The sequence below is a fragment of the Amphiura filiformis genome, chromosome 17, assembly GCF_039555335.1.
Source record: "Amphiura filiformis chromosome 17, Afil_fr2py, whole genome shotgun sequence".
In the NCBI taxonomy this organism is placed as follows: domain Eukaryota; kingdom Metazoa; phylum Echinodermata; class Ophiuroidea; order Amphilepidida; family Amphiuridae; genus Amphiura; species Amphiura filiformis.
The window spans coordinates 2,691,881-2,705,595 of NC_092644.1; the positions used below are offsets into that span (position 1 = coordinate 2,691,881).

The 13,715-nt window shown below is 36.0% G+C and overlaps 1 protein-coding gene across 2 annotated transcripts in view; it reads right to left on the bottom strand.

Moving 5' to 3' along the window:
* Positions 1-1,715: 1,715 nt before the first annotated feature.
* The window catches only part of LOC140136796 (uncharacterized), a 130,620-nt gene continuing 118,620 nt past the window's right edge, over positions 1,716-13,715 (bottom strand). Inside the window, exons 11-15 of one of the 2 annotated variants that reach the window (XM_072158394.1) lie at positions 11,133-11,203; positions 7,931-8,131; positions 4,490-4,631; positions 3,469-3,671; positions 1,716-2,353 (exon numbers count right to left, since the gene is read on the bottom strand). In XM_072158394.1, coding sequence (XP_072014495.1) covers positions 2,180-2,353; positions 3,469-3,671; positions 4,490-4,631; positions 7,931-8,131; positions 11,133-11,203 — 791 coding nt within the window. In that variant the 3' untranslated portion in view covers positions 1,716-2,179. Of the gene's footprint in view, positions 2,354-3,468; positions 3,675-4,489; positions 4,632-7,930; positions 8,132-11,132; positions 11,204-13,715 lie in introns of both variants that reach the window. The other variant, XM_072158393.1, reaches the window with a different exon arrangement.

A 13,715-nucleotide genomic window follows, 5' to 3' on the forward strand; every position in this document is an offset into this window, starting at 1 on the left:
AACTAAGCCAAGAAAGTATACACTGTACACCTTCAGATAAGATTGAGGTCTCATTTGACACTTTATGATATTACATTGCTGTACTGTAATTTCCAAAACCTAAATTTTCAAATTTTCCAATGTTAAGGTCCGTTCATACTATGCTACCCTTGTGTTACGCAACTTGTCGCATTTCAAAGTTAAAATGTATTCAACTCTATGGCGATACCGCAATGCAGTATTTTGCAATACAATGCACGCAACGTATGTATTTGTCACCTATAGTATGAACAGCCTTTTATTCTCATTTATTCACATCATTTTTATGGCTAATAGTGAGTGATCAGATTTTGATATATTTTCTGTTTTCTACCTTACATTGAAGCCTACCAATAAAACATTTCCAAATGGTAAGTTGTACCAATATACCAAGAACAAGATATATCCCCATCCCATTTTCAACTAAAATATGATCAGAAATGAGCTGGGATTTTAACTGGATCTCCGTAAAGCTGAAATCATACTCGATACTGAGTGATTGCGATGCACTGCTCTACGTTTTTGCATTTAAATACTAATCACAGCAATTGCAGATTACAATTAAAATATTCAAAAGGCCACAAAATACATATTAGAACATCCATTGCTGTCAATAATTATTGTTTTGAATTAATTCCTTTCTGAAAGTTAATGATCTAGAAAGGTATATTAATTAGCAAAATTTTGAGAGAAAATGACTGGTTGATGGTTAATGCATTCATGTGTGGAGTTGAGATTTCTTCAACTCGCACAAAAGCGTTGTCGTTTTTGCCTCAGCGATTTGTATCAATTAATCGGCTCAACGCTCTAAAAACGTAGGTGAACACTGAGGCATGTGTGAGAATCACTTTTCTGCAAAAGAATTCCGTTTTATACTTCCTCCTTATGTAATGTGAATACATTGGTCCCTGCCCTGTATGCAATTCAGCAATAACATAACAAATACATATTAACTTGACATAAAACTGTATGAAGTACAGCTCTATCAAAATATATGTCCATTCTTTTTACATGGCAACAAACTCAAGTGGCAAACAACGGGCATTGCGTGTACTCTTGGTTCACTTGACCATGCTTGCTTTGCTTCGATGTGCTTTATACATAGATTTACTGCATTAGGCAACAAGGAAAAAACTCTTTGTGTTTTACAGACGGACTGCCTTTTTAAGTAGGGTCGGTCGAGATTTTTTACGCGCGACCTCCCTTTTTAGTAGGTTAAATGGAGATTTTTTTCTGAAGGCAAAAATGACCCTAAAAATACAACCAAAAATGTGGCAAAAATTTGATTTTTTTTTTTGGCAAACATATTCTGAAAATGTTTTGAATTTTTTTCAATAATTTTCCGTCAAAATTAATATATTTTGCCCGAAAACAGCTGATATGACATAATTTCAGCAACATTAAAAAAATATTCTCCCAAAATGCAAAATCTGGGTCGGTCAAGCTTGTAAAACGGGTTTTTTTCGTCGCCTTGCAGCTTAATATTTAAGGTGCCATCTTGCTACTTTTTTTACTGCGTTGTTTTGCTATTTTGCATTTATGTACACACATGATGACTGGTCAATTCTCAGTGCACAAACCATCCACATCTTTTTTTGACAGAAGTTGTGTGACCAGTTGCACATATCCCATGATGCATTAATTGTTCAATATATTAGCAAGGCTTTAGTAGGCCAACAAAACCCTCATTGCCCTTGGAAAGTAAAGTGCAATTCATCACCCTTTAACCATGTCCCTAATCAGATCAATTGATATCCATGATAGGCTCTGCTTTTGCAGGGACTGCCTTTTGAGGAGAGCGAGAGTAATCGCTCTCTACTGCTCTCCTTAAATCTGATATAGGAGAGTGATTTTTAGCTCTCCTTAGTTTTGAACATTCTCGCCTTACATTCTATTGTAATGCTCCAAACAGCTCTCCTTAAATTCTCCAGAAGAGCTATTTAATACTCTCCTGCAAATTCCAAAAGACAGTCCCTGCTTTTGTTATACAAACAATGCATTTAAGGATATGTGCATATAGTCAACAACTGGTGAAAGCTAGGAATTAAGAATAAAAAAACAAAATTACCTAACATTATTATAACCTGACAAGTCATTTATAGCGAAGAGGAGTCTCCCAGCCAATTAGTTTAATGATTGCCAATTTTGGCAACATCAGTTTCTACTTGGTGCGTGGTTTAGCACCCCCATTTTTTGCCAAGGGCGGTGTGCATCTTTGTTCTTCAAGGCGTCTTGATTGGATTCGTTGAATTAATGAGAAGAAATCTTCGTCCGGTACTGTCGGTGCTTCGGGTAAAGCAGGCATTTCGGTTCTCTGGTCATTAATACGGGCACCCTGAAAAAATAATTGAAGTTAGAAATAATATTCATTTTATCACAAAATATGTAGAAATATGGTATAAAGCTGTTGGTTTGGGTTCATTATCTCATAATTATACAGATCACTACTCCAAAAATACAAAACTATTTTTTGGGATTAAAAAAATATTATCCTGTTTTGCCAAATGAAACATAGCTGAATCCTAATCCTTTAGTTAGTCCTAACAAGCAATAAAAGTCAAATTTTAATATTTGGCCAATTTTTGGAAATAAGGGCCAAAAACATGCGTTTTTGGTGTGTTTTTCGTATGCTGTGACAATAAAGCCCAAAGACTTGTAATAAGACTAATTTCAGTTTATGCATTTAAGTTTTGGAAAAGACATGTTTCATTCTTATAACCAACCATTTAATTAAATTTTGGCATATACTCATGATTTTGAATGCTTAGACTTGTTCACAGTCTTTGATTTTTGTGACTCGATTATCAGAAAACATGCCAAAAATGCATGTTTTTTCAAGAAAATAGTGAACTTTTTCTTTTATCTCCAGTTAGGACTAACTAAAGGATTAGGATTTAGCTATGTTGCATTTGGCAAACAAGATCATATTCTTTTTATTCCAATAAATTGGTTCTCACTTCTGTATTTTTCTGGAATAGGGAGTAGTTCAAATTCCTACCTGACATTTTGATGGCATTTCCAAGAAATCAACATTGCACCACCATTTTCTGCCAGACAATTTGACTAATAATCCTAAAATCTCATCCTTGTTGGTTCATAACCTAGGTACTCGTACATTATTTTATAGCTCTAAAGTTCAACTCCTACTAGACATTTCATTATTATTTCCACAACGTCAACATTAATTATGTCATCAATATCCTGTCCTGCAGATAATTTCACTATTATTTTGCAACCTCATGTTTCTCGGTTCATAACTCAGGTATATTATTTTAGATATATTATTATTAGATCACTAGTTCAACTCCTACTTGATATTTCTTCCCAAATATCTATATTGCGCCACTATTTCCTGCAGGTCATTTTATAAACATTCCTGAAACAACCTCATCTTTGTTGGTTCATAACCCAGATTTATTATTGTATACAGATCCCTAGTTCAATTCCTACCTGACATTTCATTAGCATATCAAAGAATTCTTCATTGTCCCCTGCATCGGTTGACGGTTGTTTTACCAAAAGACTTAGAACCTCATCATTATTGGTTCGTAACCCTGGTAAACTGCGAATACTCGATCTCTGTTCATTAAGGCGGTTTCCTTGTAACTTAGCAATCTTGTCCATCAACTCCTCTTTCTGTGGCGTACTTTCTACTACTGCAACAGAAATTAAGACAAACAATGATGACAGTGAGAGTTAGTGCTACACAAGATATTCAGTAATTATAGGTTAATACAAGTGTATCACTTGTTGAGAGAGAAATTGGGACCCAATAATGCATGCGTGCTGAGATGTTAATGCATAATGCCCAGAGCATTCATTTTAAACCTTTTTCATACACAACAAAGAATTTCTGCAACTTTTGCTATTTGTTAATAACAAACAAAATACTTGCAATGGTAGAAAATTTGACCAATATTAATACATACAAAATAAATTAATCCTGCAAGATGCAAATGCACAGAGCATATAGCATATGAAACTGCGTGAGTGCAATACAATATTATGCACTCTGTGTATTTTTCTAGCAACTTTTCTGATTTCTTTAAAAACAAATCACAGATACAGACATTTGTTCCACTTACATAAATCATCCTTGTTTGGGAGTAAAACACATACTTGCCATTCCCCCCACCCCATACCTCCTCACCCCTGTTTGTAAATACGTTCAAACATGGACCTTGACTTAACGAGGATATAACCGAGGACTCACACACCTGTTTTTAATCGACACACCGTGGCGTGGACCTCACACAGACACACCAGACAACTTACTATCCAACTGGGACCTGTCCTATACCTCCTATGGGGGACCTATCTTATATGCTATGTTATATGCATATTTGAATCATTTACGTCATCCTGGTCATAGTTTCAAACTGAGGACGTCCTTGTTTGGAGGTGTGTCCTCATTTTAGTGTGTATCCATATGTAGGTCCTCGTTTGGAGGCATTTACAAATGCACACATACCTGTTGTCTTTTCTGGCTCCTCTCTTCTGACACCTTTAAGCTTTGTAAATGAACACCTCTGTTCATCCATGCGTCTACTTTGGAACTGATACAGTGTATCAAAGAATGTGTCATCCTCCATGATTTCTGCAGGTGTACTTCTCTGCAACATAAAACAAATACAGAGAGTGGGAATGATAATGTGATACCAATTCTTGACAAAAGTTAAGGGGGTACTACACCCCTGCCTAATTTTGTGCCTATTTTTGCATTTTTCTCAAAAATTATAGCGCATTGGTGACAAGTAAGATATGTATATTATAGGGGCAAGGACTACAACTACTGCACTGGAAATTTTATTTCTGCACAGACAACAGTTGTGGAGTTACAATCAAAAATGAGGGAAAACCAATATTTGATCAATAAATCAATAACTACTTGCCTTGAGTTGCTTAATTTTTAGTGCAGTAGTTGTAGTCCTTGCCCCTATAATATACATATCTAACTTGTCACCAATATGCTATAATTTTTGAGAAAAATTCAAAAATAGGCACACAATTGGCCAGGGGTGTAGTACCCCATTAAAGCAAATAGAATGCTCTTTGATGAACTTTACTTGCTATACACATATAAGTATACTTCCTGGAGAAAATCAATAGACAAATGATAAAAACAGATAAAAACAATAAGATCCAGCATCATCTGTTAATGAGGGCCAATTATTCCAAAAGTGCATGATATGAAATTGCTACCTCCACATCTGTATTTTCCAAAGCGCAGTTGTGGTATCTTGTGCGAAAATGAAAAGCAACAAAACACTGCATGATTGAGATTTGCCAGACAAGGGGGATAGAATCAGCAGCCCTTGTAAAGAAACCTTATTCCATACAAAGCACTTTGTCTGTATGCATCTGTTCTTTTCATAATCTCTGAGAAAATTGCAATATTTACCATTACTTCATATGAAAATAAAGCAAGGTAGACCAACTTAATCACACAATGGTATGCAGAGAGGATAACAGACAAAAACCTGACCATCACTTTATGCTGTGTATGTGTACCTACTGATCCCAAAGAGAATATAAGAATGCAAACTAATTACAGACAACCATGATTATTTACAATGGAAACCATTTATCTTTGAGATGCCTTATTCATCCCTTAGCAACCTATATTCAGGGTTGCCAAAAGATTTAAGCCCGAATCGCGGGTCAAACAATCGAAAAGTCGCCCAATTTTTCTCTTTACCATTGGTTTCTATGGGGCAGGAAATTATTGGAAGTCGCGGGAGCTAAAGTTGAAAAGTCCCCAATTTTTTTTTAACCATTGGTTTCTATGGGACAGGAAATTGTCAAAAATTGCGGGGAAAATCGTCAAAAGTTGCGGGAAAAATCTTCAAAAGTCGCCCAATTGGACTACCAAATCGCGGGTTTGGCAACCCTGCCTATATTGCAGGTATGTACAATTTATTTGCGGACTGGTTTTTTGCTAATTATTTTCTCTTGTCACAAGGGGATTGACACATGTACACACATGTGCTTTTAAACATAACAATGTGCTGGATATTTTTACAAACAATACATTTAATGAGTGTGATGGGAGATACCATCTTTTAATTAAGAAGTGTGTACAGGCATGTGACCTGGTTTGCTAGAAAATATTTAATGGTAGAACCCTGAGTTTAAAAGTTATGGACAAGATGAAATGGAGCCCAATATTTTAAAATAGCTGGGGATTGGGGGCCCTGGGGACCAGCCCCCTCAATCATTTTGGTGATACCCCCTCCCGCACCCACCCCCTTCAGAGTCTCGGAGGGAAACAAAGGGGATCGTGTGTGTAGAGCTAGAGGAACTCTCAAATCCAAACGAGAACGAAGGGGATCGCTTGTGTAGAGCTAGAGGAGCTCTCAAATCCAAACGAGAAACGAAGGGGATCGTTTGTGTAGAGCTAGAGGAGCTCTCAAATCCAAACGAGAAACAAAGGGGATCGTGTGTGTAGAGCTAGAGGAACTCTCAAATCCAAACGAGAAATAAAGGGGATCGTGTGTGTAGAGCTAGAGGAGCTCTCAAATCCAAACGAGAAACAAAGGGGATCGTGTGTGTAGAGCTAGAGGAACTCTCAAATCCAAACGAGAAACAAAGGGAATCGTGTGTGTAGAGCTAGAGGAACTCTCAAATCCAAACGAGAAACAAAGGGGATCGTGTGTGTAGAGCTAGAGGAACTCTCAAATCCAAACGAGAAACAAAGGGGATCGTGTGTGTAGAGCTAGAGGAGCTCTCAAATCCAAACGAGAAACGAAGGGAATCGTGTGTGTAGAGCTAGAGGAACTCTCAAATCCAAACGAGAAAAGTAGCGTAAAAGGTACATGTAAGACTGTAACGTAAGTGGGCCTAGCACATATTTCCTTATTAAGTACATGTAAGTGTCAGTATCTCATAAATATGTATGAGGTGCAACAGAACAAATACTATATGGTATTTTCAGGGAAATATGGTCACTATTTTTCCCTCAGTACTGACTACAGGCCTACCAACCTCACCCTTCGGATTTGGTGTGGTAGACCTGTAGCCAGTACCTCTGCAAAAATAGTTTCCTCTATTTCCCTGAAAATACCACAGTATTTGTATACTAATTGTATCAAAAAGATGACAAAATGATACTATTTACAGTTAACATGGATGACATGTATGGTCATGTGGTACAATCGCACCAATCAAGTCAACAAAATCTCAACACAAGTTACATAAATTATTGATATATTAAGGATCTAAAATGAGCGTTTATTATGCTTTCGACAGTATTTTTGTAGGACATGAGAGCACCTCAGACCTATCGAATTGCATTCTGAATACGAAGCATGTCTTTCTGATATCAAATAATTTTCATTTTTTGAAAATCACAATATAATACAAATTTTATGACAAATTATAAAAATTTGATATTTTTCAAATTTTTGATATATAACAGTCCTCAAGTAAATTATATAAATCTAATGATATATTCTTAAAGTGTATGTAGCAGGGAGGAAAAGCCGACGGTCAATTGAAAATTTTGACCTTTCATATTGAAGATATGGATTTTTTCCCAAAAAGACCTATTTTTTTTGGGTGTTTTGGGAAAAAATCCATATCTTCAATAATGAAAGGTCAAAATTTTCAATTGATCGTCGGCTTTTCATCCCACCTACATACACTTTTTAAGTATAAATCATCAGATTTATAAAGTTTACTTCAAGTACTGTTAAATATCAAAAATATCAATTTTAATGATTTGCCATAAAATGTGTATTAAATTGCGAATTTCAAAAAATCAAAATTATTTGATATCAGAATGACATTCTTCGTATTCAGAATGCAATTCGATATGTCTGATGTGCTCTGATGTCCCAAAATAAATACTGTCCAAACGCTCATACCCCAGCCCTTAATATCTCAGTTTGATTTAAGAAAAAACACTCCTTACCGATGGCGTTGATACATGCACCTGCACATTTTCTGTTTTAACCGAAGTCACACCAGATTCAGCGCTGCTAGAGCTGGTAGTGGAGTTGTTGGAATTCTTGCGATTCAGCTTCTCTTTGCTCCCTCCTTTTCTCTTTGATTTCGATTTCACACTGAGTCCTGTCTTAGGTTTTGTTCCTGTGCAATTTTCTGCTGCCACAACCTGTGTGAAGAAGAAGAACAGATATTTTGGTAAACTGTGAGACGTTTTCCTGTGGTGGTAGCAATGAGTGATGCTGTTGTCAGGAATTCCAATACTACTAACTTGTAAATGAGATGATGGCATTCAATACGGGTTAAGGCTGGCTCATGAGGGGACATTATACAATCCTTTCACTGCTGAACACATACGGCCTTATATCTGATCCAATCCAAGTTTTAAAATCACGGGTCCTCCATAAAACAGGATGCATTTTTAGCACATGGTGCAGGCCAGAGATAAGCAACAACAATGACCACTGCTAAACAACTTGTTTGGTTGAGACATCACCTACCACGTTGTCTGTAGACGATTTCCTCACTGTCGTGAAATTGTTGTGTCAATTATTGGATGACAAATACAACATTCATGACATTATTTGGGGAATCCAACATGAGGTATTTGTGTTGAGCCTCCATGGCATATACTACTAGGAGCACATATACATGCCTTCACTCTTGCCTGTCTTTATATCATTTGGATTAAGACTTTTAGTGTAAAAAAGAATGAGATTACTCTTGAGAAAATTGGGGAAAAAACAGCTTCAAGAAAATTGAAATTCTGCAAATATAATACAACCTCATTTACTTAAAATGGTCTTTTCTTAGGAAGAATCATTTCTTAGAAAGAATTTAACAAGATTTAACAAGTAACTTAGTTTTCCACTGCTTTTCCCACGAACTATATGATTAAGAGCAAAGCATGGACCAAGCACAGTTGGCGGATAAGCTTAAGACGTCAGTACTTTCCAATGGATTTGTCAAGCAAAAATGTTTCTATAATCCTACAAATGCATCTATTTATTGATAATCTGTGATAAACTGTGATTTTCTGGTAATTTTGTGCCCAGGTACCTATGTATTTACAGGTGTGGCAGGTATACAGGGTACAAGTATCACCTGGGATCAGGGTTGTTGATTTTTTTGAAAAAATTTTTTTTTTTTTTTTTAATCTGATTTTTTTTTATTTAAATCAATTTTTTTGATTTTTTTTATTCCAAGAACTGCTATACCCCATGATAAAGTCAAAAGAGTACCAGTGCAATGCTAGTCATATGCACAATCCTACCAGGTATTCAAAAAAAAAATTAAAACATGTTCTTACATGTGAAAATTTCAAAGAAAAAATTTGGTTAAATCATGGGGGAAAACCTGTTGAATTCTGCACCTTGAAAATGAATTTTTAGCAATATTTAGTGATATCATAGAGGTATTTTAATTGTATCCAAAAGTTGCAGAAACATTAGGAATGAAGGAGTAAAACAGTCAATTTAAGAAAGAAATTAACTTATAATATATCAAAAATGGTAAAAAATTAAAAAAGTTGATTTAAATCAGTGATTTAAAAAAAAATCCGGTGATTTAAATCAGTGATTTAAAATCAAACAATCCTGCCAGGGATCAAGTCAAAGGCGTTCAAATGGTCTCCAAACAGTTGTGTGTATGTAGCAATGATATTTATGGAATATTTACCAGCAAAATATTTAATGTAAACAAGTTTGCTTTCACATTGAACGCTAGCCTTTTGTAATTGGATTTCGTGGCAATTATAGACCACAGTGACCAAGTTTATCAACTCACTATGGTGCCTTTCAACTTTGCAGGCAAACTTTTCATGTAAACTGGGTCATGGCAAGGCTTGTAAAGATATTAAATAATGTCCTTCAGGTATTTTGCAGCTGGTTTTTGTACCCGGGTAGCACAATTTTTGAACGAGACTATTTTCCCGGGTATTTTTAACAGGCTGTCTTTTCTCTGAAATAAATGTGCCAAGCTGGCAAATAGCTTCTCTTACTGTTATGAACTGGCAAAAGCCTAACAACAAAGAAATTTGACATAAAGGGGCTATAAAAAAAAATGGGGGCAACGGTCCCAGATAGGTCGTCCAAAGATACAGGTAGTGAATACCATGCATAGAAAATATTCATGAGAGATTTTTTTTCCACTTTCAGTCTATTTTGCATGTTGACCTCAAATGTCCTTTGACCTCAGTTTGTGACTTTGAACACCACCATTACATGAAAGTTCCCATAGTGCAGCTAAGTTTGTATTTGAACTGCTCATGTGACACCAGATTTTTCATTTTCAGCCTATTTACAAGTTGACCTCAAATGACCTCTGACTTCAGTGTATAACCTTGAATATCATCAATACAAGTACCCATAATGCAGCTATGAACCAAGTCTGGTTGAATAGGATTTAAACTGTTTATATGAGACCAAATTTTCACCTAACTCTTACATAATGCTATTTTACAAGTTTACCTGAAATGACCTTTGACCTCTGTAAATGACCTCGAGCAACACCCAAGTTTGGTTGTAATACAATATGAAGTGTTCATATGAGACCAATTTTTAACCAAAAGCCTTATAAAATTGTTGACAGACAGACACGTGCACACACGACTCGTGATGCCATAAGGTCTTTTCCTTTTAAAGACCTAATAAATGACTATTTACTCTTGAAGAAAACGGTAAGTACAGCTTCAAGATAATTAAAATTCCAGGAACATAATACCACATAGAATGGTCTTTTCTTGGAAAGAAGTTTGCCAACGGAAGTAGACGTCAAATAAATCATAATGAATATACTTGGAACATAATACAAAATGACTGACTTTCTCTGAGAGAGATATGCCAAGTAGCTTGTTTAATTGGTCTAAAGTGGTAAAAGCCTATTGTTTGATCAGCTCGTAATAGGCGGGGAATGTTACGGTTTTACCACTACGCCGAAAAGTAGACCCACGTTAACAGTGCTATTAATTGACCTTTCTGGTCTACATTTTGTGTGTTAAAGAAAATAGATAAAGTATAGGACTTGGAATTAATAATTCATGATGCTTCTGGCGAGATGTCAGAAGACAATTCTCAAAATAAAATATTTTGATATTAATCTGTGATGTTATAAGGCCCGCCGATTACGGGCTCTCTAACCATGTTGCACATAATATATAAACTGCGACGTACCTTATTGTTATCTGGTGTCATGGCAACTAGCTCTAACTTCTCCATACTTTGCCGTCTTGGCCTCACAATATCTGAAACAACAAGAAGATAAAGAAATGATGTCAATGTGAACCTGCAAAGCGGACAAAACTATATATACGAGGGACGGTCAATAATATCCCGCAACTATTATTTATCTCCGCTCATGCATGACTTTGATGACTGTTAATTGCGATAAATACAAGTTTGTACCTTTGTCTTTCAAAACACACAATAATTAATATTAGAGTACCTTTGATTATGTAATCTCATTTGCATAAAGTCATTGCTGTATGTACACTGACAATTGAATACGGGTCAGTCCATGTCGAAACAGATTGAGTGTACACCCACCCTCTTGGATTTTGCTCTCCTTTGGCTCAGGGGTACCTTTCATGGATCCCTAGGTGAGGTCACAAGAAAAAAAATCAAATTCCATTTCGTTTGCGAATGGCGGGCAATCAAAGTTTGGCGACCTCGACCAAAACTGTGAATTAAAGGGGTCCAAATGACAAAGTGCTCTCTTTGAGGGGCACTTTCTTCTTAATGAATCAGTTGTGATCCTCTTTTTTGAATGTGGTCACTCACTAGCTGTGTCTGAAATACATGATGCCAAAAAGATAGATTTGAATTTCGTTGGGATTTCAGAGGGTCAAAATCAGCACTTAGTACTGTTCAATCAAATTATCTTGATTTTGAAGGACCCATGATAATGTCACAGTGCACTTATAGGTCCTAATTATGTTCAGAATGGATTAACCATATGCCAATGTCTATGAGCAATTAAAAAAAGAAATTTCTAGACCCTACAGAATTTTAGGCCACCCCTAAAGTGGTTCAGCCACAAATGGCACTTAAAGTCGGCAAATTTTGACCCTAATAACTTTAGGTGTACACCAGATATGAATTTCTAGTCTTTTGCATCTGAAAGAATGTAGTTTAATGTTACTAGGAACATAAGATTTGTTTTGTATTTTTGTGTTTTAGTATTAAGTTGACGCTTTCAAAAATAGTCATTTTTGCCTAACATACCATGCATACAGGATACGGTACAAAATGCCAATTTTAGTATGATATTTTTTTATATTTTTGATCACTTTATAGCCATTTGTATTATTTATCCTGATATTTCAAGTTGCTCTTGAGTCAAGTAATAAGAAAAAACTATACTTTCTAATCCTCTGTATGGATTTTTAAGGGGGTCAAGAATGCACTTCCTGGCAACGATGCACATGCAAAGTACAGGTTATGGGGGTCAAATTTTCAGAATGCTCCCAATTATGTCAAGTAATATATCAAATTACTCGTATGGTCATGAGGATTCCAAAAATGTATAGTTTGTTATGTGTCAGACCTTTCAGGAGGGCGCTATGACGAAAAATGTTCATAGGTCAACGACCTTTTGAAAGTATCAAAACACAAAAAATACAAAACAAATCTTATGTTCCTAGTAACATTAGACTACATTCTTTCAGATGCAAAAGACTAGAAATTCATATCTGGTGTACACCTAAAGTTATTAGGTGTCAAAATTTGCCGATTTTAAGCGCCATTTGTGGCTGAACCACTTTAGGGGGCCTAAAATTCTGTAGGGGGTCAAGAAATTTCTCTTTTTTTGAATTGTTCATAGACATTGGCACATGGTTAATCCATTCTGAACATAATTAGGACCTATAAGTGCACTGTGGCATTATCCTGGGTCCTTCAAAATTAAAGATAATTTGATTGAACAGTATGAAGTGCTGATTTTGACCCCTCTGAAATCCCAACGAAATTCAAATCAATCTTTTTTGGCATTAGGCATTTCAGACACAGCCAGTGAGTGACCACATTCAAAAAGAGGGTCACAACTGATTTAATTAAGAAGAAAATGCCTCTCAAAGAGAGCGCTTTGTCATTTGGACACCTTAAATTCCCAATTTTGGTCAAGGTCGCCAAACTTAGATGGCCCGCCATTCGGAAACGAAATTGAATTTGATTTTTTTTCTTGTGACCTCACCTAGGGGTCCATGAAAGGTACCCCTGAGCCAAAGGAGAGCATAATCCAAGAGGGTGGGTGTACACTCAGTCTGTTTTGACATGGACTGACCCATACCTGAGTGGAAGAAGGGCCCAACTCCATCAAAACTATTTTTGAGATATTAAGAAAAAACTTAATATTTGGAAAAGTTTTATAGACAGAATGTTTTCATCTTCAGGGGACCTTTAATACATGAAGATACAATACTACATACATTCGAAATTACATTGGTTGTTTCCATGGCAACGGTACAGGTCTTAATACGAGCTGGAGTTGGGCCCTTCTTCCACTAATATACTGCAAGTGCCAGTTCCGTGAGCAGATGTGTTATAAATAGCCACCGAAATTTGATAATTATCCATTAATTGCACAAGTAGAAGCATGTAATATGTTAGCAAGAAAGTTTATTGTAGCGAAAAGCAGATTTCATGGGTGAACAAAATTTCTCTGATATTTCCATATTTGTGGAAGAAGGGCCCAACTCCATGGAGTTGGGCCTTTCTTCCATAAAAACCATGATTAAGTGTACATGGAAGACTATTTGG